The sequence below is a fragment of the Leuciscus leuciscus genome, assembly GCF_965113295.1.
Source record: "Leuciscus leuciscus genome assembly, chromosome: 18".
Classification (NCBI taxonomy): domain Eukaryota; kingdom Metazoa; phylum Chordata; class Actinopteri; order Cypriniformes; family Leuciscidae; genus Leuciscus; species Leuciscus leuciscus.
In genome coordinates, this window is record NC_138742.1 from 29,563,021 (window position 1) to 29,588,881 (window position 25,861).

General features: G+C 41.5%; 1 protein-coding gene across 1 annotated transcript in view; it reads left to right on the plus strand.

The window, feature by feature from the left end:
- LOC309480277 (uncharacterized protein) overlaps positions 1–21,123 on the plus strand; it is a gene marked incomplete at both ends in the record, with an annotated part of 31,923 nt that extends 10,800 nt beyond the window's left edge. Inside the window, one exon of the mRNA XM_082144688.1 lies at positions 20,979–21,123. Coding sequence (XP_082000814.1) covers positions 20,979–21,123 — 145 coding nt within the window. The remainder of the gene's footprint in view (positions 1–20,978) is intronic.
- Positions 21,124–25,861: the final 4,738 nt, after the last annotated feature.

A 25,861-nucleotide genomic window follows, 5' to 3' on the forward strand; every position in this document is an offset into this window, starting at 1 on the left:
GTCTGTGTCTCTCAGTAAGTCATTATTGGCTTTAATCACGTTTCATTATTTGAAGCATCAGTTGCAGAAATGTGCAGCGAGACGCGATTACGCTCAAACCTTTCATTTAAAAATTACATTTCCTAATTTGAATGCAGACATCTATGACACATCTGGTCTTAGTTAAAACATCACTACTACTGTAAATATTTAAAAAAGGATTTTCGCATGCTGAAATGTTTCCCTGATGACATATTGCAACGATTACACACCACAATTACAGCCACTGGCTCTAAATATAACCATAACCACAAGTAAAACTGAGACGCCATATTAGAGGATTAATGTAAACACTCAATCCCAACTCGCTTTTCAACACTTTCACACACACTGGTTCTCTCTGAAACTCAGGCTTCCTACGGGAATTCAATGGTATGGATAAGCTGAAAAATAAGTGTGGTAAAATGTAATGAATGTGCACTTCTAATGTACTTCGAATCTTACAGTACTATGAGTATTTAATTTTCAAATCTGTATTTACAGATAATATTATTAAATAAAAGGCAACTTACGTGTATTTAAAGAGAGCACACTTTCATGACTGTTTCTTAACAGTCTTAAATATACTTGTGCACCTTATAACTTTTTGATTTATTGCATGTTCAGATGTTTAAAATATTCATGAACATTTTGTGAAAATACTGGTGGTGGCAGGCAACCTTTTTTTTTTTATGCTGAGAGTTTATTATCAGTATTATTTTTTACATTTGTTCTTTCCTGCAACGAACGTCTATTTTTTAAACAGCTATTCAAAAACATTGTACAATATTCTGACAAAATAAAAGTCCCAATTTCACCAATGTTTCTCTTGAACAACAAAGATCCCACAAATGAAAGTTCTCAATGTGAACATTTAATCCAATTCTTCCATCTGAACTATCCACGTTAACTTTATAGCACAATACTCTTCCTGTATGTCAACAAATTGACTTTTAAGGAATTTCAGGAGATCATCCGAGGCGGATATGATACTTGAAACCTCAATGATAACGGAAGTAAGTGCTTCTTTCTGTGCTTCTGTTTGTGTCTTTCGCTCTCTCTCTCTCTCTCTCTGCGTTTGCTGACAGACAACATGACATCACTCTCAGTGCCGGTAAGTGCAGAGTCCGGGAAAAGTCTGGGAATAAAGGCCGGTCCCTTGGGTCCATCAGTCATCGGTGCACACGTCTGATCTCCTATCAGTAGAGTGTACTGTCATAATAAACTTCATTATTATTATTCAGTGGGTGGTTTCGCTCAAGAGAAAGGCTCCAGGTTTCTGTACTCTTCTTTTATCGTACAAAGGTCAAGTTATGAACAAGTACACACTCATTGTCTGTCTAATATCATCGTCCTTCTTTCAGACTACTGCTACTGTGAATATTTTAGCACTTGTATTTAATGTTTTTGAGACATTTGGGTTTGCTTGTTGCTGTTTAAGATCATGTAATAGTTTAAGATAATTGCCAGCTTCTCCTCTTTCTGTACCGATGGCATTTATTTAATTTTTTAAAGTGTATTAGTAATTATAATCATAGATCTCTTTGTATTCAGTTCTTCATAGTATCCAGCAGCTTCACATAATTCAATATCTACTGACTATCCTGACTGCTCCTTTCAATACAATGAAAGTCAGTGAGGACTTCTACAAAACACAGCATATAACGGTCCTTGTGCACTTTACTGCATTCTTCTAAAGCCACATGATAGGAGAGAGAAGTGACACAGTGTGATTCGTGAGTCAATTCTTTTAAATCACATCTTTTCAATGAATCATTTGATCTACACAGAACACAGTCTGAATCATTTGTTCGTGAGTCGGAGTGATTCAGCTAAAATGAACCAGTGATGAGGAAGACTTACAGTGAATGGTTTCTAACACAAAGCTATCACATGACTTAATGAATCTTGTAATATAGTGCATGAGTCGGAGTGACTAGACTCCTTTTACCATACAGGTTTTTTTGGGGTTTTTTTTTTACTTTACTGTACCAGTCCTCATTAATTTTCACTATTGAAAAGGCTGAATATTATCCTTTTGCATTCCAAAAAGAACGCTATACACTTTTGGAGTGAATAACACAACAGCATTGTCATTTTTTTTTTTTTTTTTACTATTATTTTTAAACACTGTATAAAAACTAAAGGCAACATGATTTTGAGTACAATTATCCTCTTAGCATGTCCTCAATATTGTCCCTTTGTTCAGTCAACTTAAATTTGGATATCTGGATGTTTGGCAAGTTAAAATTAAATTTTATAATAAGATTTTATGATTTTATGCTATAGTGTACATCGTTTTTAGTGTGAAATGACAGCAGAAGTTTAGCCGGCGAACGTTGCAATGTCCCTCACCCATTTCTGAGTTAACGTTAGATGTCTAACTCAGTTATATAAACCTTAGGGTTCCAGAATCGGTTATTGTTGGAACGGTGGAAAGACAAATCGAGATGGTTTTGTGAGTTTTATTTTGTTTCTGTCGAGTTTAAATGAAGTGTGTCTTACGGTGGTCCACAAGGTACAATTACTGCATTTGCAAATGGAGTCTGTTAGGTTTGAAGGATCTCATGATAACAAAAAAAGTCTGTCTCTGCAGGGATCCTTTTGTATCCGACCCGAGCTTGTCAGTTCTTAAAAAAAAACACTTTAGTAGACGTACATTGACTGTGCTCAAACTGCAGTCCATTTACTGGATGACGGCTGCAGCGGTCGCTGTCCATATTGGACCAATTTGAATAAGTCACTTAGACACAAAAATATGTGAAAACAAGGCTTAAAAATACTAAAGTGGGTGATTTGGGCTTAGAGAAACTGGCTTTCAGTTCCAGATTAGCCTTTAACTTGATTTCATTAAGGCAGGCGACCCAGTATTCTGATTGTAATGCCAAACAATGAGGTGTAAACTACCTTTATCAGAGTTAATAATAGTATATTAGGCAACAAAGACCAGTTGAATGCATGCCAAAAAAACTAGTTATTTAGAGGTCAATAAGAAACTTTTTTTTTACTAACCTAGATGTATTGTTGGAGTGAATGAAATACAGTGATGTGATTGTTTGTACGTCCTCAACAAGCAACACATAATTGAATGTGTTTGTTCACTAGATGCTAATTGTCAAGGCAAGAAAGGCCTCATTTATAAAACGTGTGTTCGCACAGATTGAGCGACGCAAACTTTCATATTGATAAAAACGGTCTTTGATGTCGAAAAGTGCTTATGGCACGCCAGGGTCTGAGCAGACGTACACACTTTTCCATGTGAGAGAGTCGGAAAACTGCAGGGATATTTGGAAATAAGCAATTCTTGCCGCTCACTGTTCTCAAGTAAAGCGTTTGGACGTTGACTGGCGCTCTTTTATATGCTAATAACATTAATTAGGCAGTGTTTACAAGGCGTAGATCTGAAACCATTCAGCTCACACAATCTCAAGATCTTTTGCGATTTATTAATTTCACTTCTGGAAGAGAGGCGTTCGCAGGTTTGTTTATGCGTACGTTCATTTCTCTGAATCACACATACTCAGAAATGATCGTGAAATCAAATGTAGGAAGGTTTCTAAGCAACATTATATAAACGAGGCCCCAGATTTCTAATTCATACAGTTTTTCAACCACCAACATAAATTACATAAACAGTGTGAACTAACAGAAATATACACAACATATAACCAAGTGCGTAAATAGAAAAACAATAATCATTTAACTAATCATGCCACAATGCTTGGTGGGAATTCACACAAAGTCGGCATGAAATGAAAATGTTTTTTTCATATGCATGTTATTGTGCACCAATCATCCGTTTCCTTTTTTTAAAAATTTTTTATGGATTTAATTTTTAACCAAAATGCCATAACTGGATCTTCCAGTGAAAATGACAGACTACTCTCTGGTTACATATGCTGGACTTCTCCAATCATTTAGTGAGTTTAAACCCCGCCCCCTGCAAGCTTGCCTTCATATTCCTCCACTTTTGAGTCACACCCACATCTCAACATCCAATCAACAACTGATACATAGAACCAAGTCCTGACCAAAATCTTTTTATTTTTTGATAAACCGTTACATTTAAATGTACAGCAAAATAACCTCTCTCTTAATCCATTTCATCATGACTTTAACAAGTCAGGAGCACTGGTCAATATTTAATTTTTCAATATTTGTATTTATTTTAAATTTTTTGTACATTTTTCCAGATGCTAGCTGAAGAAATTTTTATCTAAAATTATTTTTTTAATGTGCATTAGGAGTAATTCACAAGTACCTAATGCTGGGTAACATATAAAACATGTTATACAAAGTTACCTGAAATCAAATACCCAGCAAAAAAAAACAATGAAAACTGTATTCAGAAGCACAAACTCTGGCACTGATATTTAACATTTCAAACTCTCACTCATCCTCTCCCACTCTCTTCAGTTCTCTCTCTCCGCCTCACGCTCCTTCATTTCTCACACTCTATCTCAGTATCTGCATTGTCTTCTGAAGAGGCATAATCAGATATGAACCCACTTTATGACATTTGCCTGGCTTGCTTTGACCTATATACAGACATCGTGATCAGACTGTGGGTTAGATCACCACAGCACGCAGTCATGACCAGGACAACACTGATTCACAGCACTAGTGTGAATCTAGGACCAAACTAATGTCCAAGTCTGTCTGTCTGGGCTCTTTTGAGCTGCAACAACTGCATAGTAATGATCCACAACAGCCTAGCATCATAGTGGCAAGAGTTTAATTGAACAAGCATTACTATAATTTTCTTCAGAAAAAAAAAAAATCCAGTTACTATTGTATAAGATAAGAAAGTTAATAGTATTGTGGAGCTGTGTGTGGAATAGGAAAAAAACAAAACTTCCCAGAGTTTCAAAGTAAAAAAAACATCTACTGAATTTCTGGAAGTTATTTGGAAACCGAAACGATAGCCCTCTTCCAAGTGAAAGCGCTCAGATCTCCATGTAATTCCCTCCTCATCTATTAGTGTGTAGTCCTGCAGTCTGCCCACAGAGCTTGGCTTCTGCCCAGCCCCGCTCAATGGCTGCTTTTCAGGGGCTTTTAAAGACGGCTTGTTCAACAGCGGCGTCCCGCCACAGCAGCAGGAGGAGTAAAGACTGGAGCGCAGATGATCAGATACTGACACAGTTCAACATGAGAACATGACCCAAGGGCTCAGTCGTAGCCCATACATTAAGAAAGTTTACTGGAATTTAAAGCTGAAATTGTGTAATTTAATAAACAGTTCAACATGTTTTTTGATTAAAAAAATACCAGTCAGTCAATCTATCACTTTATCAAGACAAGTAAAAATCCCTTGTCAAAAATATTCATATATTATAATAATTTGGAACCAATCCTAAAGACATCAAATATCTAATAAGAATCAAATTAGAGCATTCTGAATTGATCAATTTCAGTCATTTATCAAGTCCAGTCTCATGAAACTTGCCTGTGGCAACATTTTAGCAAAATGATATCATGTTGCTTCTTGCACTTTTCGTGGCAGTTTCAAAACTGGCCATAACTGGCGATAAAAAGTGCATTACATAAAGTAACATTTTATACGTATTTAATACGACTGGTCCATGCACATATTACAGTACTTCGGAAATGAAATGTCCAGTTAATAGCGCTAAAATATTAATGCTTTTTAAAATAACATGCAACCCTTGAAAACAAATGAAAACCTGAGAAAAAAACACATTTGGTGAAGCAACGGTGCAATTTTGTATTGTTTCTACAAGGCTTTAGTGCTTTTGTGGTCATGACTCTTGTGTCACGGGTCTCCTGGAAGCACATCGAGGTCCTTCTCTGAGCAGAACACACAGAGGCTGTCCGTAATGTACCAGATGGACAAGGTCTAACAATTCCTCTGTATCTCTCAGGAGGATTCTAACTGCTACTAGATCCATTTGTTCGGTCTGTTCTTCTGTCAGCAACAGTTGCAATAACAATGAGAAACAACTGGATCTAAATGTGGCAGTAGATTTATTAAACGAAAACTCAAAGAAACAAAATAGTGAGAGTACTTAGACTGGATTGACTGGGACATGAACAACCGGTAAATCAGACGAGAACAGACAAAAGAACCGAACAAAACAAAGGGCTTAAATACAAACGGCAAACTAATCAATGAAATGAACAACAGGTGCAACTGATAATCAAATCAACAAACCCAAATACACGAATTCAACCCGCCCAAACACAGAAGCTAACACAGATGACCATAATGTGCCGCTGTTGTTGGTGTTTTACAGTGTTTTGTTGTTGTTGTTTTACAATCGAGACACTGTTAAACTTCGCTGTAGATTTAGCAGCACAGTACTGTAAAAACCTACAGTACAATACCATTTGTCTATATTACAGTAAAATACCGTCATTTGCATTGCATTCTGGGTAATTTTGTTCGAGCGGGAACATTTTACAGTATATTTTAGTGTTACTGTAACCTAGCTATAATCTGGCTGTAATATGCCAGGCAATAATACAGGATTGCTGTAAACTGCACAACACAACTGCAGCTTGAAGAAGTACACTCACTGGAGAAGAACGGTGGATATCTGGATGTTTGGTAAGTACATTTTTCATTTTATAATAAGATTTTATGATTTTACGCTATAGTGTACATCGTTTTTAGTGTGAAATGACAGCAGAAGTTTAGCCGGCGAACGTTGCAATCTCCCTCACCCATTTCTGAGTTAACGTTAGATGTCTAACTTACCCACTGACATTTTCAAATCTAACTCAGTTATATAAACCTTAGGGTTCCAGAGTCGGTTATTGTTGGAACGGTGGAAAGACAAATCGAGATGGTTTTGTGAGTTTTATTTTGTTTCAGTCGAGTTTAAATGAAGTGTGTCTTACGGTGGTCCACAAGGTACAATTACTGCATTTGCAAATGGAGTCTGTTAGGTTTGAAGGATCTCATGATAACAAAAAAAGTCTGTCTCTGCAGGGATCCTTTAGTATCCGACCCGAGCTTGTCAGTTCTTAAAAAAAAAAACACTTTATAGACGCAGTGACTGTGCTCAAACTGCAGTCCATTTACTGGATGGCGGCTGCAGCGGTCGCTGTCCATATTGGACCAATTTGAATAAGTCACTTAGACACAAAAATATGTGAAAACAAGGCTTAAAAATACTAAAGTGGGTGATAGAGAGGTTGGCTTTCAGTACCAGGTTAGCCTTTAACTTCATGTCATTAAGGCAGTTGACCCAGTATTCTGATTGTAATGACAAATAACGATGATTAAAATAATTAGAAATACAAATAAAGGTGCATAAACTACCTTTATCAGAGTTAATAATGATATATTAGGCAACAAAGACCAGTTGAATGCATGCCTAAAAACCAAGTTAGAATATTTAGAGGTCAATCAGAAACATATGATTTTTTTTATTAACCTAGAGTGTATGAAATACAGTGATGCGTTAGTTTATACGTCCTCAACAAGCAACACACAATTGAATAAAATGTATTTTGATTTCTTACAGCTCTACAGTGTGGGCCAATTATCTTTGCACCCTGGGAATTATCACAAGACGAGTTTTTTGTAAGTATAGGCCTACGCCTTTTAAACACTTTCATACAATGTTTTAAACTTTTAAAATTGGTTGTTTTTATTGCTACTGAATTTTATTTGACCATTTTTTCTCTTACACTGTCTGCTCATCTGTATTGGTGCTGTGGTTTTGTCTGTATGTGTTTTTTCCAGTTTTGGTCATCAGTGAGGAGTCCGATCTTCACCAGTTCTCTTACGAGAGGTCTCTCGTACTGCGTAAGATATCTTACGCTAGGGGAAAATCCTTTTCCGCGAGATATTGAAGCCAAAAATTATCCTTAATTTTGTAATAATGCAAAACGCGTTGCAGCAGCAATGCAGACATAGGCGAGACAGCTCGCGCGCCTATTGGCTGCTCTGCGGCAACTGCAGCAGCCTATCGAGCGAGGCCTGGCGTGACGTCAGACCCAATCAGGGCACTTCGTGCCCGCTGCGTCACGTCCCGCCGAAATGGGCGTGGTCTAGGCCTATAAATATCGCTCGCAGGCAGCTATTATCTGATTTTTCATCCTTCAAGCGAAGCACACGCATCGCTGGAGCTGGATTAGAAGCCGCGCCGTCTGAAAGAGAGCACCTTCAGCGGGACGAGTCACTGAAGTCGCTGGCCGCGCCGCCTTCCTTGCCTTCCTGCTGCGCTTTCCGGCATTATATCCTTTCTCTGCTACTGTGTTTATGTATGTGTGTGTGCTCGCCGCCGCGACACACACTCCCATTGCACTAAAAGAGCTGGGCGTCTTTTTCAAGACGCCCCTTTTCCTGATCACGCAGCTCTCGCACTCGCTGACGGCGACTGCCCTCACTGCGAGTTAGGTACTGCCTATGGTGACTCTGAGGACTCACCTGGCATCCTTCTCCGAGACTGCTCCTCCGCCCCCCCCCCAACCCGCAAAGCTTGCCGGTTCGCCCGCTTGCCTTGCCTGCTTGGGGGACGATACCTGTTCTCCCTCTGTTCGAGCCGCGCACACCGCGCCGCTCACAGAGGATGTCAGGAGCGGGCGGTCACGGGGCTAGCTTTCTCTCTCCCTCTGTTCAAGCCGCGCAAACTGCGCCGCTCACAAGGGAGGCTGGAAGCGGACGGTCGGGGTTAGTTTTTCTTTACGTTATAAGAAAGCTACCCTGCCTTCTGCGCCCCATTCATGCGTCACTCACCGGCGAAAGGAGAAAGATGTGTTTTTTAGTCCCTCCGAGGATGGACTGACCTTCAATTTCTCATACATATTCCCAGTTCCCTGATCATGCGACTGGAAATATCAATATTGCAGCAGGCGAGCCTGTTTTAATACAAGCGCGCCTGCAAGCATACGCCGAAGAAAGCATGTGACGCTCTTATATGCTCGTGCATCCGAAAACCTTTGCGTTCCCCCCTGTGGCTCAGTGGCGGAATCATTGGTTTTTCTCACGAGAGACTGGAGTTCGAATCCCGGTCTAGCGGCAGTTAAAATAATGCCGCCAATGCTTCGCTCTGTCAGTTCCCTGAAAAGCGACTGCAGACGTGCATTTTGCAGCCAACGAGCGCGTTGCACAACCCGCTCGCCTGCACCCAAACACCGTTTCTATGGTTTCCGTGCGTCACTGGCGAAAGGAGAAAAGAGCGTTTTCTGGTCCCCCCGCGGACGGACCGACCTCCTCTTTCTCGTACATTTCTCATTCCCCTCTGAAGTTCGGGCGACTGGAAATGTCTGTATTGCAGTGAGCAAGCCTGTTGTAATACACGCATGCCTGCAAACAAACGCCAGCACGTTGACGCTCTCTTATAATACTCGCGCTAGCTGAGTTACAATGTGTCTCCCCCTGTGGCCCAGTGGCAGACTCTCAGGTTTTTGCACGCGAGAGACCCGCGTTCGATCCCCGGGTCTACCGGCAGATAAAATTATGCCGTACAATGCTCGCTCTGTCAGTTCCCTGAAAAGGCGACTGCAGATGTGTATTTTGCAGCCAACGAGCGCGTTGTACAACCCGCTCGCCTGCACCCAAACACCGTTTCTATGGTGTTCCGTGCGTCACTGGCGTAAGGAAAAAAGGGAGTTTTTCTGGTCCCGCTGCGGACGGACCAACCTCCTTTTTCCTATACATTTCCCATTCCCCTCTGGAATTCAGGCGACTGGAAATGTCAATATTGCAGTGAACAAGCCTGTTGTAATGCACGCAGGCCTGCAATAAACGCCAGCATGTTGACGCTCTGTTTCTATGGCAACTTCTCGCTCGTTCAGTTCCAGTAAATGTGACTGTTCCAGTGTATCCTGCAGTAAACAAGTCGGTTCTGTCACCCGCTTGCCTGCACACAAACGCCGTTTTTACGGCTACCCAGATAAATCCCATAAGTGTGAATTTTTTCTGGTGTCCCGGCCACGGCCGATGGTGCTTTATGTGTAAGAAGAATGCCCACTGCCCAGTGCCCATCTCTACACACAAGCACAGCCCGTCACACAGGGCTCGCGCACATGAATCGGCTCAGACCGATTGCGCTTCAAACATGGTGAATGTGCCCACTAACACCACGTTATGCATGTCTCACGGTTTCTGTAAAAACGAAACCAACGTGCACTCGCTTCACGCAAGCGGACGATGCTTTCGGTGTGATAAATGTGCCCGCTGTCCCGCGCCCACATCCACACATAGACATGACAGTTCCCACGGGAACCGCCCAGCCCTCCCCCTCGCGGTTAACCACCGCAGAGGAGTCGAGCGCGGGCAATCTGCCCGCTGTCATCAGCGCGCCCCATGCCTCAAATGTCACGAGCGACACGCTTGTGTTACAGCACACCGAAGCTTCTCCATCGCTGAGCGAGCGGAGCGCGCTTCGTATTCGACCCCTAGCTATCCATGCAGACGCATGGGCAAAGCTACCCGGGGTTTCGAAGTGGGTGCTGAACATTATAGAAAGAGGCTATTCGCTGCAGTTTCGCCGACGCCCTCGCCGCTATGTGGCGCGCGTCGAGACCACGGTAAAAACAGAAGTAGCACATCTACTTCGAGCCGAAGTGACGAAACTATTGAGCAAAGGGGCCATAGAACCTCTCTCTCAAGATCAGAGCGAGGGAGGGCTATACAGCAGATACTTCCTGGTACCGAAAAAAGACGGGGGTCTCAGACCCATACTAGATCTAAGGCAACTGAACAAAGTGCTTGTGAAGCGACAGTTCAGGATGCTCACGACCAGGCAAATCCTTGTGCAGATTCGCCAAGAAGATTGGTTTGTGTCAATAGATCTGAAAGACGCGTATTTTCAAATACAGATAGCGTCACGTCACAGGCGATATTTGAGATTCGCCTTCGAGGGCCAGGCATATCAGTACACAGTCCTGCCGTTCGGTTTGTCCCTAGCACCCCGTACATTTACGAAGTGCATGGATGCGGCGCTCGCACCCCTCAGAATGAGAGGCATGCGAGTGCTGAACTATTTGGACGATTGGCTGATTCTAGCGCAATCTCGCGCAGTGCTCATAGAACACACGACCATTTTACTCGATCACCTCGAGGATTTGGGTCTGAGTGTCAATTGGGCGAAGAGCTCCCTGTCACCCAGTCAGAAAATATCTTTCCTGGGCACAGAACTGGACTCACTATCCATGATAGCGCGACTATCACAACAGCGCGCGGTAGACATTCGACGCACAGCGAACTCTTTTCGCTGCGGCGCGTCTGTCCCGCTCAAGAGATTTCAGAAGATGCTAGGTCTCATGGCCTCAGCATCGTCAGTGCTCCAGCTGGGTCTGCTCCGCATGCGCCCGCTGCAGTTTTGGCTGAAAGCGCGAGTCCCACGCGAAGCGTGGGCACCCGGTTTGCTTCGCCTCAGGGTCAATCAGAAATGCGTTACAGCTCTGAAACCCTGGAAAGCGAACGACTGGTACCAATCAGGTGTAAGCCTGGGGACTTCCTCGAGGGTGAAAGTGGTGTCCACGGACGCGTCCACCTCGGGATGGGGAGCGCTGCTCGAGGGCAGACCGTTCTTCGGCCAGTGGTCAGAACGGGAGAAGCTCCTGCACATAAACTGCCTCGAAATGCTGGCAGTAGACAACGCGCTGACGCGTTTTTGTCCCCAAATAAAAGGTCACCACGTCTTGGTCCGTTCGGACAACATGTCTGTGGTGTCCTACATAAATCGCCAGGGCGGCATCAGATCCGAGAAACTGTACAGGCTGGCAGAACGCCTCCTGGTATGGGCTCAGTGCAACCTGCGCTCGCTCAGAGCAGCGCACGTGCCAGGGATCATGAATATAGGACCAGACAGACTGTCCAGGAACAATGTTCCGGCAGGCGAATGGTCTCTACACCCACAGACAGTCCAACTGCTGTGGAAGAAATTCGGCAGAGCGGAAGTGGACCTGTTTGCGTCTCAAGAAAACGCTCACTGTCAAGAATTTTTTCTCCAAGAGCAGAAGCGCGCTGGCCCATGTGTGGCCCCGCCGCCCGCTCTATGCTTTTCCCCCCGTCTCTCTCCTGCCTCAGGTGATAGAACGGATCAGGGAAGAAGGATGCTCAGTACTGCTGGTAGCACCGTTCTGGAAAAACCAACCTTGGTTCCCAGCCGTGATGCAGTTAGCAAGTACTGCCCCGTGGCCAGTACCAGTGAGGAGAGATCTCCTCTCACAGGCCCGCGGCTCGATCTGGCATCCTCACCCGGAACTATGATCCCTTCATGTCTGGGCCATCAACGGGTACATGTTGGACTCCCTAAAGGAGTATTAAACACGATCACGCAGGCTAGAGCTCCGTCTACAAGACGACTCTATTCTTCGAAATGGTCAGTGTTTTCGGGCTGGTGCACAGCCCGTGGTGTGTCACCCACAAACTGTGATGTGACGGAGGTGCTTTCCTTCCTACAAGAGCTGTTGGATGGGGGCAGGGCCCCCTCCACGCTCAAAGTTTATGTGGCGGCTATAGCAGCGTTCTCAGAAACAACGCTTGGTCAGTCAATAGGAAGGAACGATTTAGTCATCCGCTTCCTTAGAGGAGCTAAGAGACTGAATCCTCCCAGACCTCCCTCAGTCCCCGTATGGGACCTTTCTACGGTTCTGGAAGCCATGAAAGGTGCGCCATTTGAGCCTTTACAGTCAATCGATTTGAAACACCTGTCTTTCAAAACGGTGTTTTTGCTGGCTCTCGCTTCAGTGAAGCGCATAGGGGATCTGCACGCGCTCTCTGTGAGCGCGGCGTGCATGGAGTTTGGGCCCAATGACTCAAAAGTTATACTCAAACCTAAGCACGGTTATGTTCCAAAATCCCTCAACACACCGTTTAGGGCGCAGATTATCTCTCTGTCAGCCCTACCGGTCCCTGATGAGGAAAGAGACGCGAGCCTCCTTTGCCCAGTCAGGGCATTACGAGCTTATGTGTCTCGCTCGTCTGTTTTCAGACAGACGGAACAGCTCTTTGTTTCGTTTAGCGGACGTTCTAAGGGACTAGCCGCGTCGAAACAGAGCCTATCCAGATGGATAGTTGATGCTATAGCACTGGCATACGCCTCCAAGGGCATGCAGTGCCCTTTGGGTGTCAGAGCGCATTCCACGAGAGGCATGGCCTCTTCGTGGGCCTGGTCAAGTGGGATTGCCTTGCAAGATATTTGTATGGCGGCAGGCTGGGCCTCCCCGTCTACATTTATAAGGTTTTATAACCTAGAGGTTCCCGCCCTGCAGGCCAGGCTGCTGTCGGTCTAAACTACCAGTATTATCTGACCTGATGCGTTCAGCTCAGAATGCTGCGTTTGCTGAGCACAGCTCAATGTTCGACAGTTTAAAGCTGGGCAAACTGTGTAAGACCCACATTTTTCCCCATCAGTTCAGGCCGTACCCCGCCCTGTCTGTATGATGAAATTCGCGTCCCATCGACGCTACTTTATGTGGAAAAGTGAGGCTGCACCCCTCCTTCTTCCCGGACTCTCTGTGAGTTCACTGAGTGATTGTGCACTATATGTACCCCGGGCTTTCGCCCTTGGGTCTTTGGTGTCAGATCTCAGCATGCACGGCGTTTTACATTGGGTCCCCTAGCGTAAGATATCTTACGCAGTACGAGAGACCTCTCGTAAGAGAACGTACTCGGTTACTAACGTAACCTCGGTTCTCTCTAGAAGAGGGAACGAGTACTGCGTATCTTGCCGTGCATGCACACGCTCTGGTTGCTTCGATGATGAAAAACCAGATAATAGCTGCCTGCGAGCGATATTTATAGGCCTAGACCACGCCCATTTCGGCGGGACGTGACGCAGCGGGCGCGAAGTGCCCTGATTGGGTCTGACGTCACGCCAGGCCTCGCTCGATAGGCTGCTGCAGTTGCCGCAGAGCAGCCAATAGGCGCGCGAGCTGTCTCGCCTATGTCTGCATTGCTGCTGCAACGCGTTTTGCATTATTACAAAATTAAGGATAATTTTTGGCTTCAATATCTCGCGGAAAAGGATTTTCCCCTAGCGTAAGATATCTTACGCAGTACTCGTTCCCTCTTCTAGAGAGAACCGAGGTTACGTTAGTAACCGAGTACGTTTTCAGTACCTGTACCTCAGTCATCCCAGCCAAGTTTAATGACTGAATAAAAATATTGTTGACAAGAACATTGTTTGGATTGTCTTTTGATTTGTCTTTTGAGTCTGTACATTTGTGACATACAGTAGCATTATAATATAACTTATATATTTTTATACTGTAATAACTACAAATGAAGAGTTCAGATACAAAAGCCTCTAAGTGCCATCTGAAATTTTCTTCTACAATGATCATTTTTATCAAGCTCGTATATTTAAGTTCAGTAATTTAACTTAAATGACAATTAGGTAATTTTCATTGCTATTTAAGTGAAATTACTGAACTTAAGTATACGAGCTTGATAAAAATGATCATTGTAGAAGAAAATTTCAGATGGCACTTAGAGGCTTTTGCATCTGAACTCTTCATATATAATTATAATATGATAGTATCATTATTAGTTATTATTGTGAAAATTATAGTAATATTTAGCAGTAATGTATCAATATAGATATAACAGTACAACACCATATAATAAATTACAGCAGAATCAGACCAAATAACTAAATATAATAAAAATACAGTCAAATATTGTTTTGTAGTCTACAGTACTGTTCTGTGTACTGTAAATTGGATTACAGTACAATTGCTGTAAATCAAAATGCAGTAACGTGCTGGCAACCGTGCTGCCCGTAATGTACTGTAAAAATACAATGCATAAAATGCACGAAAACTACCAAAACGTTTCATTCATGTCTCAAATCAACTCATTCTTCCATAACGTTAGCAAAGTTTGTCTCAATTTTATGTTAGGTTTAAACTTAAATTTAACAGTTTTGAAAATACATTTTAACATGTGCAAAATGACCTGTTGGTATTGTGGTTGTGTCTAAGTGAGAAAAGTTTTATGTAACTTGAAAGATAAAGTCATTGAATAAATGTTGTGCTAAAGCAATGATAATTGATTCATAGTTTACCCAAGACTGCTGTTGTGATCACTATGTGAAAAGTAAAAAAAAAAAAATAACCTTAGTATTGAGAAATGTGTCCTAGCGATTGTAAAAAAAAATAAAAATAAAAAATTGTGCCACCAGTGTTCTTTTCAGGTGGAAACCACAGTGGATTTTATGTATTGGTACATTTTAGAGTTTTGCAAAAGTGTAGGGAAAGGCATGTTTTTCCTGTGAGCCTGGGCTGGAATTCTCGAAGGATCCCTAATTGCTCCCTTCAGGATTGGTGCCAAATTATGAATTATGAAACTCCATTAGCAATCCATTAGCATGCTTTTAGAGTTGTTGCACAACAACACATAATGCACCTGTTATTGCATGAAATGTTATCTCTGCAAGGTCCAAAAGTGAAACATTATAGGGGAAGTCTAAAAGAACATTAAAGTGAAACTATTCTCCCTAATACTTTTCCTGTCCTCTCTTCAATACAATCAATATTACATCGTCCAAATTACACTTAAAATCAAACAAAGAAATTGTGTTACAGTAAACAAATCACTATGTCTATGGACAGTCCCCTTAAAACATGAAACCCCAATGTGTCTGTGTGTTTGTGTGTTACATAAGCTCTATTATCAGTTATAAAGAAACAACATGCTGAGTGAATGATTATGTTCCAGGGAAAGCTCTGCAGGACGGCTGAAGATGTGGATGGCCTGTAATCAAAAGGTCTTGTCTAGACATCTCCCACATAGCTACTGTGCTTGCGAAACATACACAACGTATACACTGTGTGCAGCTTCTTTTCAACAGCACACATACAAATACTTGAACAGATCCAGACTGTGTGTTTGAACGGAAAAGCTCAGGGATGAATCCCTGCAGTGTAGATCTAAATACTTGACATTCCACCAAACATCTGAGAGAAAGAGAAAACTGATCAAAGGCATGTGTTGTTGTTGTTGTTGTTATATACTTTGTCTTTTTCCTGTCATTCAAGCTATTTGTAGAACTCAGAAGAACTCAAATTTATTGTAATTGGTGACATAAACCAAAATTTGGTTTTCATTTTTAGCATAATTAAAAGGTGAATTGTGTCATTTGTGTGTCGCCAAACAGTCAAGTCAAGTCAAGTCAAGTTTATTTGTATAGCGCTTTTCACAATACAGATTGTATCAAAGCAGCTTCACAGTATTAAATTAAAATAATACAACAAAGTTTGTTTCAAGAGGAATTTATTGATTGATAAAATTAGATTAAATATCCCCAAAATATCCCCAACTGAGCAAGCCAAAGGCAACAGTGGCAAGGAACCGAAAAACTCCATCAGGTGACCTAATGGAGAAAAAAAAAAACCTTGGGAGAACCCAGGCTCAGTCGGGGGCCAGTTCTCCTCTGGCATTTATGAGCTAGAGGACGGATTGTAGTTTGATCTGTAGGATTATATGAATGCTTGGCTGAAGAGATGCGACAGTATTACATAAATAAACATTTTGCCCGACAAAGAAATAAATACAAATCTATAGTTGATTGAAACTATATGAAGCATAAAACATCCTAGCCATCTGAGTTAAAAATGCCATTAACTTTAATCTCTTAAATCATAAACAACATTCCCCTGAAATTATAAACACATTCTGTATCCCAACAAAATGTATAATACTTTAAATATTGTATTTTATATACAGTCATTGCCAAAAATATAGGCACCCCTGCATTTATGTCAGATCATGTGCCACTTCTCCCAGAAAATTGTTGCAATTACAAATGCTTTGGTATTTTCATGTTTATTTCCTTTGTTTACATTGCAGCTACAAAAAAAAAAGAAAAAAAAAAAGAAGCCAAATCTGAGACATTCCACACAGAACTCCAAAAACTGACTCATGCAATGCTCCTTTATATTGTAATTAAACTCACCTGTAGCAATTCACATGTTCTGGCAATATATAAATCACACTGGCAACCAGTTAAATTTGGGCAAAGTTGACTCAACCTTTGTGATGTGTGTCTGTGTGTACCACACTGAGCATGGAGAAAAGAAAGAAAATTAAAGAACTGTCTGAGGATTTTAGAACCAAAATTGTAGGAAAGCATGGACAATCTCAAGGCTACAAGTCCATCTCTAGAGATCTCAATGTTCCTGAGTCCACAACATTGTCACTGCATTTGCAGCCATGGCTCAGTAGCTAATCTCCCTGGATGTGGACGAAAGAGATAAATTAGTGAAAGATTGCAAAGAAGGATTGTTCAAATAGTGGATAAAGAACCTCAATCACCTTCCAAACAAATCCAAGCTGACCTGCGGGCACATGGTACTACAGTGTCAGCTCACACTCTCTGTCGCCTTCTGAATGAAAAGGGTTGAGACCCAGGAGGACCCCACTGCTGGCACAGAAACTCAAAAAATCCAGGTTTGAGTTCGCCAAAACTTACCTGAGAAAGCCAAAATCCCTCTGGGAGAATGTGGACAGATGAGACTATAGAGCTTTTTGGTAAAGCACATCCTTCTACTTTTTTCAGCTAAAGAAATGAGGCCTTCAAAGAAAAGAACATGGTCCCTACAGTAAAACATGGTGGAGGTTCACTGGTGTTTTGGGATTGCTTTGCTGCATCAGGACTGTATGCATGGCATTATGAAATCTGAAGACTACAACAGAATTCCTGGGCGCAATGTAGGGCCTAGTGTCAGAAAGCTGGGTCTTCATCAGAGGTCATGGGTCTGACAGCAGAACAATGACATAAAGCATACTTCAAAAAGCACCTAAAAACTATTTAAGACAAAGCGCAGGAAGTTCTGAAGTGGCCAGGAATTAGTCTAGATAAACATTTGTAATTGCAAAAGTTTTCTGGGAAGTAGTGCATTATCTGATTATTTGCAGAAATGCAAGGGTACCAAAAGTTTTGGCTGTGACTGTATCTACAACTTTATTGTAACACTCAGTCTTGTTTCAGTTTAGTGTTTGATGGACTTTTAGTTTGTATCACCTTGTGTTCCTGTGTTCTGTTCCTGTTTCCTTTCTTCCCCACTTTCCTACTCTTCATTTGTTACCAAGTTTAGAGATTTAGTTGCATACCTGTTTCGAGTCTGCTTAGTTTGCCCTTAGTTTGTTCAGTTCTTTGTGTTTGTTTTACTGCCAAGTGTTTCTCATGTGATTATCTTTGTTGTGCCTTATCTTCTTTGTTTTTGTTTCTAAATAAAGTGCTATTAGATCCCCTTCTCCTCGTTTTACCTGACCTGCTGTGACAGAACACAAGACCAACTGAAATGATGGATCTACCAGATGCCTTCATTAATCTTTCTCGGGAAGGACTTCCTCTGTGGGAATCCTCCATCCACTTTTGTGAGTTGGATAATATCTCCATGTTTGATGACAGCAGTTTAAAGACCATCTATTGGGTCTGCACGCAGAGCTGCTAGCTGACTTACCAGAAAAGGGAAATCTCACTTGGGTCTGCCGACCCGGTGGTGATGGGTTCCACACACCCAAAGCCAATTCCAGCCTGCCAGTGCTCGCCATGGAGCCAGAGCCAATGCCCACGACACAGAGCCTGAAGCCATGTCCGTCCCAGTGGAGTTATTAGTGGAATTAGATGATTAAGAGAGGCTTAAAGACTGGAATTCGGCAGAGCCAGTTCCCAGCCACAAACCTCTTCCTCCTCTGGTGGTCCTGGCTGGCTGGCTGGATGTCCTGGTCACATCTGAAGTCCTCCCTCCTCCACTCGTCCCATCCAACCTTCAGTCTCCTTCTTCACCCAGCACCTATTATTACTCACTGCCGTTGGTTCCGCCCAGTACCAGGTCTGTTTCATTGCCCAGCACCAAGTCTGTTTCGTTGCTGAGGAACCCACCCAGCCTCCCACCCCTCCACCTCTGCCAATCTCATCCAGGGCCTCTGCCCCGTCTCCGATGGCTCCCTTCCGCCCTTCGTGACTCTGCTTGACTGCCCTGATTAGCCTTGGGCTTCTCGGTCTCCAGCTTCGCCTTGGTGTGGTGATTTCCTGGCACCGCCTCAGGCATCCATCGGCAAGGATCTCCAGCGCCATCAGCTCCACCTCAGTCAGTCATCCCCCTTGGTTCACCTGGTAAGGCTCCACCATGGCTCCTCCCTCCCTCGACTCTGCCCAGGGCTTATTTAGTTGGATTCCTGCTGGGGGTTCCACCCTGGCTCCTCCATCCAGTGTCTCCTCCCTGGATACCCCCTCCTTCAGTCTAGTGTTTGATGGAATTGTATATTGTATCAACATGTTTCGTTCCCCACTTTCCTGGTTTTCATTTGTTACCATAGTTACTGTTTTAGTTGCACACCTGTTTTCTAGTCTGTTTAGTTTGCCCTGAGTATAGCCTTAGTTTGTTCAGTTTTTTTGTCTTGTGTTGTTTTTACTGCAACGTGTTTCTACTGTGATCATCTTCATTGTAGATTCCTTTTTTTGTTTTTGTTTAGAAATAACGTGCTGGAGTTAGATCCCCTTCTCCTCGAAGATAATTCCTTAAAATGACAAATTTTTTCACAAATGTAATTTTCAAAAGGTGCTGTAAATATACACTGCTGTTCAAGAAGATAAAAAATAAAATAAAATAAAAATGTATTCAGCAAAGATGCATTAAATTGATCAAAAGTGACACTGTATTTGGTTGCGTTGTGATTACTTGCAGTACATGTGTTGTCAAATATTTTCTTTATTTGCTGGTGTTTTTTTATATTTGCATAAGTTTTCATCAATTGCAGCGCATTGAGCTCTCTCAGCCACCGTAGTGTTCCTTTGTTTCTAGTTTTAGTTTATGTTTGTTTGTTCAATAAACTCCTTGCACTTATATCTGCTCTACTTCTGCCATCTCTTCCATTTCTACCAGACATTACAGCCACATCCCAAGCGAAATGATCTTTTTTATGCAGCCTTGTGACTGAATCTCACACAGGGCCTCATATCCCACAGATCTGACATGTAGTTCCACTCCAAACACCATTGATTTAGCTTTATGTCAACATGTTGAGACGCTCAGTGTTTTGAAAACCCCAAACAGCTACAGTGTTCATACTTCATAATCACCCTACAAATGTCTTACTCTGCTCATTAAACTGGGGCATAAAAAGTAGTTTGAATTCCATACAGCTGGTGATGTATGTTTATAGAAACTTAATGTTTCCAGAGCAAAAGTAATTAAGCTACTGTGTTTGTTGTGCTGTACAATGTGTCTCTTTAACACAATATAATCTTTTATCTATTATAAAAAATACTGCATTGGACTATTAGAATCAGAAGAATAGGCAAAAAGCCTTTTCTGAAGCTCTCCACATGTTTTAATGAGGATGTGGCCTGTGGATGCTTTAAGCCATTTGTGATTGGTTGTCATTTGAGCTTTCTCCTGTGATGATTGGCTTGTTTTCACATGTTCTTGAGCGGTGCATGTGAGAAGTGCGTGAGCATTGTGTTTCGCCCTGCGGGGTTCACCTGTGACCCTCTTCCACACCCTCAGAGCACCCAGCAGAGCTTTACGTCGAGGTCACGACCTTTCACCTGTCTCTCACAAACTACCCACAGAGAGGTCACGCTTCAGAAGAGAGAGAGACGGAGAAAGAGAAATGTGCCTTCATCTTTTGTTTCTTGTCAGAAACACAAACCTGCTTCCTCTCTCTGTCCCTCTCAGATTCATATTCAAGTTTATTAACATGGTACAAAACTTTACACTGCCAAAGCATTATGAACATCAGTCTGTATGAGAACACATTTAGACACGTAAACAGTTATATATATATATATATGTTTATTTTAAAAAAAAGGTAGAATTCAGACTTTCATGCAAGAAAAAGATAATAAAAGTTCACGTCTTCTCAACAAGACATATGTTGTTTGTAGAGTAAAAGACATGCACCAAAGGTTTTGTCTTTGTCTTTTGTTGTGTCTTTGTATTTCATTAGCATCACTGAGAATCCTCACAATAATCAACAGTGAATGAGGCTCTTCTGAGTGTGATTCTAATGCTTCTTTTCCGTACAGCGACGGAGAGGAAGATGCACATCCTGTCCGGCTGAATGACTCTTCCTTGTTAGCGTACAGGAAACACAAGGAAAGCCAGCTGTGTTGGCAGACACAGACACACTTCAGTCCCAGCAGGGTAAACTTCTGTCTTCACGAGATCTGAACCAAACTCTCCTCCAAACATTCATCTCTGTTCAGTTTTCTGTTACTTTACAGAGTCTGGCTTGCTTAAAAATGCTAAATATGGTTTGTTTTCCCCTTTATTTAATGCTACCTCATCGCCATTACTATACTATTATTGCTCATACAACCATATAAGGGATCAGAATATCATAGAGACTTTAAAGCTTTATTCTGGGCCAGTAAATGCCTAGTTCCCTTTCAAAGTGGAACGAGACACTGCGTCTTCCATTGACGCTATTGGGAACGCCATCAGCGCGACCAGTGTCTGAAGCTCGTGTGCAATCATGACAATTTAATTGGCTGATGACTAACTATGACGTCATTACTGGAGCGCCGTGAGTAGAAGAGGAGATCTACAATGTACGTAATAAGCTTTTTTGTCTTCAGGAGCCGTTTATTTTTATTAGCGCATCGTGAAGGCTTTTGTTATCGATAAAGACTCAAACAAGCATTTCAGGAAGTATGTGCCCCCGTGTCCCAGGTTTTTGACAGCTGAGGACACATGATCTGTGCTTTGTGTTTGAGCGAGGAGCACACGCTTTCAGTATTCGAGGAAGCTAAATGCACTCATTGTGATTAATTCAAAATGAGGACGCTACGTTCACGCTTGACCCTTTTCTCAAGGGAAGAGGGACAAGCGTCTGCAAAAATAAACAGCCAAAAGTAAAAATAAAGGAAACATAGAATTTGACTTCTTTATACACCTTTTAGGCATTGAATGAAATTTACGCATTTCATACGAAAAAGAAAAAAAAAACAATTTTACGATACTTTTAAAAAGAGTGTGCATTATGTTAATATTATATTTTAAAAGAATATACTTAAGTTCAATGTGAATAATGTTTTCAGACACACTGCACGTGAACCGAAATAAAAAATTTCGAAAATGTATCATTATAATAAATGCAATTAGCTGAACAGTAGGACTTAAGTGCATTAAATGTAATTTCGCAATTACTTATATTGTCTTTTAAATAGGATTAAAGTGTACGGCTGAATGTACTGACAAGCTTTTATGGTAAACTAAAATATACATTTCTATTGAAATTTGTATGTCATGTATTTAAATACATTTGTAATTACACATTTGTAATGATGAAGTTGCAATTTAGTACATTTAAAATTGTAGCGTTAAATGTAACATCAAATTACACACTACAGTTAAAAAGATGATAAACTAGAAATTACTTGGAACTGAACTGATTGACTGGAACGTATGCTGAGAACTATCAACACAGAGGGTTGTGTGTGACAGCAGACGCTGAGTTTATAAAGAGATTGAGGACAGGGTGAGAAAGAAAATAAGTTTTGCCATCAGAATCAGGTCAATCTCAGGAACAACACATTCACTCTTCTGTCGTCTGTCTGAGGTAGAGGAACATATTTTGAAAGCCCAGACAAGCAGTATGAATTTCTGTGTAAATTATTTTGTAAAACTGTAGTATGCATCAGTTTACGGACAAATGGTTTTTACAAATGATTTATGCAGAAGTTCATTGTGATTTTGTTTCATGAATGAGGTACATATCTTTACAGGTAATTAGTATATATTGGTATTGGACTCAATATGGGCATCTGTGTGTAATAGACACAAACTAAATATGTGAGGGACAGTAGAAACCATTTAAAAAAGAAATGTATGTGCTTGTTTATGTGATTTATGAGGACTCAAATTTGTATAATGACATAGGTATTACACTGGTTTTACAATGTAAACGTGGTTTAGGAGGAGAATTCCTGAGTCCTCGTAATTAAAAACATATTACAATGTTTTAAAAAAATAAATAATTTATTCAGAAGGTTTTCTGTTATGGTTAGGTTTAGGGGTAGGGTTAGTGTAAGAGGAGAGAATATAGAGTTTGTACAGTATAAAAAACATTTGTGGAATGTCCTCATAATGATAGGTGCACTAACGTGTGTGTGTGTGTGTGTGTGTGTGTGTGTGTGTGTGTGTGTGTGTGTGTGTGTGTGTGTGTGCGTGCGTGCGTGCGTGCGTGCGTGCGTGCGTGTGTGTGTGTGTGTGTGTGTGTGTGTGTGTGTGTGTGTGTGTAAAAGGGTAAAAGGAAAGGCATGGAAAACAGCTGTCGACCAATCAAGGCTGTTGTCTGTCATAACCTCATCAATCTGATTTTACTCTCTCAAACACACAACACATCCTGTTATGTTTTTATCTGTTGATACTATAGTGCTTAATACTTTTTTTCAAGTTAAAGTAAACCAAAAAACTTTACTCTTAAAATAAAACAAAGCAAATATATATATATATATATATATATATATATATATATGATAAAGAACAAATGAGTTGCCTCACAAAGATGGCAATATGCAGAATCCTTGTCCTTGTGTGGAAATTTTTTGGTCCCAATGAGGAAAACAGCATATAAATCATACAGATTTTTTTTTTTTTATTATGAAAAAATGCAGAAAGTCATGTGTGATGGGTAGGTTTAGGGGTCGGGTTAGTGTGTGTGTGTGTGTGTGTGTGTGTGTGTGTGTGTGTGTGTGTGTGTGTGTGTGTGTGTGTGTGTGTGATGGGTAGGGTTAGGGGTAGGGTTAGTGTAAGAGGAGAAAATATACAGTTTGCACAGTTTAAAAACCATTAAGTCTGTGGAATATCCCCATAAAACATGAAAACCCAACGTCTCGGTGTGTGTGTGTGTGCGTGTGTGTGTGTGTGTGTGTGTGTGTGTGTGTGTGTGTGTGTGTGTGTGTGTGTGTGTGTGTGTGTGTGTGTGTGTGTGCTTGCTTTCTGAAATTCACACAGGTGTGGGTCTCATGTGTTAGACTGTATCCTGGGGCAGCGGGCCAGGGCCTGTTCACCCGTGTTATATTTTGGTTGTGTATGCATGGATTCCTGTGTGTGTGTGTGTGTGTGTGTGTGTGTGTGTGTGTGTGTGTGTGTGTGCCTTCCATGTGTGAGCAAACCATTCTTCCACATTTCCTTGTTTTCATTCTATTGAGTTGTGTATTTTTTTTACAGTGAGAGTGTTTTGATGATGTTCACTGAGTTATTCCATACAAGTATCCAGGGCTAAATATGGATTAGAACGTTTGGTTCTTGTGGTTAGATGATGTTTAGAGCTGCATTTATTATGTTTACCTCAGTGTCTATTTTCTATCTGTCCCGTTCAGCCATGAGTCTGTTCCTCTGCTAGTGTGCAAGTTCTTCAGTAACATACCTGTCCATTATCTGCTACAGTCACACAAGGTCAGGGTTGAGGGTTCAGAGTTGGGCACACACTGGGTTCACTGATATGTGCATAGATGTTAGAGGCTACAGAGATGAAATGACCCTCATAGGTCAGTCAGAGTCTGTTGTCTGCCAAGAAGAGAAACTGGGATGTGATGTCAAAGGTCAAAGTTCGGGGGATAATGATGGGCAGACTGAAGTGCAGCCATGCATGTGTGGGCTGTCAACTTCAGACATTTCTACAGTTTGATTTCACTGTAATGTGATGAGACATCCCAGTTTCAACAATTGTGCTGGTGGGCCCTAACAATTTACAAATTGGTAACACTTTATTTCGATGGTCCACTTTAGACATTCTGTAACTATGCATGTCAACTAGCTGTCATTAGTAGTGTTAGATTGTTAGCAGATTGTGCTTAATATCTGCTAACAATACATGTCAACTTATTCTACTAACCTGAACCCTATACCTAACAGTCTACTAGTACTCTTATGAGACTTAGTTGGCATGAAGTTGCAAAGTTGCAAACAAATGTCTAAAGTTGACTATTGAAATAAAGTGTAAGCCCTAAAATATATAAGTATGCCCTAGTTCCAGCTGTTAGGCTCTCTGACAATGTCCTTCCCAGTAGCATTACATTAGAAGTCAGGACAACTGGTTATTTGCTATGAAGAGAGAGTTGATTTGTCAATACTCAAATTAGAAATCCTTTCAGTTTCTTCACACAACATATTTAAAAAGCTAATAATGTACTTTCATCAAATATAAAAAAAACTGCAGAAGTTATCGCTCACATTAAAGTGTTAATGTCGGGTGTTAAAGCCCCACTGAAGTGCCTTGGAACGTGCAGCTTTGTTTGATGCGTTGACGTAATTTCCACTGAAACAGGAAGCTGAGGCGGGACATATTGAATGGCTCCTCCCCCTTTTCAAATAGCCAATAGCGTTTAGTTTACCTCACAGACAGCAAGTCGTACTTGACAGCACCATGGAAGCGAATCCGAGATCTGATGATACGTTGGATTCAATAGTAGAGGTGTGAATAAATTCTAGTCTTAAACAACGTACAGTTGGAAAACAGAATAAAACTCAAGCGTTTGAGCAAACGAACACACATCTCCAACACAACTCCGTGATGTGTCAACGGTCGCTTTGGCCAGGTGGTATTTATAGCATGGGGGCGGAGCTTTAGATTCTAGAGAGCAGTTGATTGGACAGAAGATGTGATGAGGAGCTGAAGTCCGCGTGACAACATAAAAATCCGTGATCCATTTTAGCGGAAGTGAGAGACTGGAAGTTTTGAATGCTTTTCCTAAATGCGAATTTTGTCATTGTTTTGGAATACACCAGCTTATTCATAACCTTAAGGCTAACATATTCAAAAAGCTAAAAAAACTTACATTCTGATTTCAGCGGGCCTTTAAGTTGCAAATCCAACTCTTAATCATTAATTTGCATGTTACATACACATTGTTTATTATGTAATTCAGGAACATAACTTGTCCATAACTGGACTACACAAGTT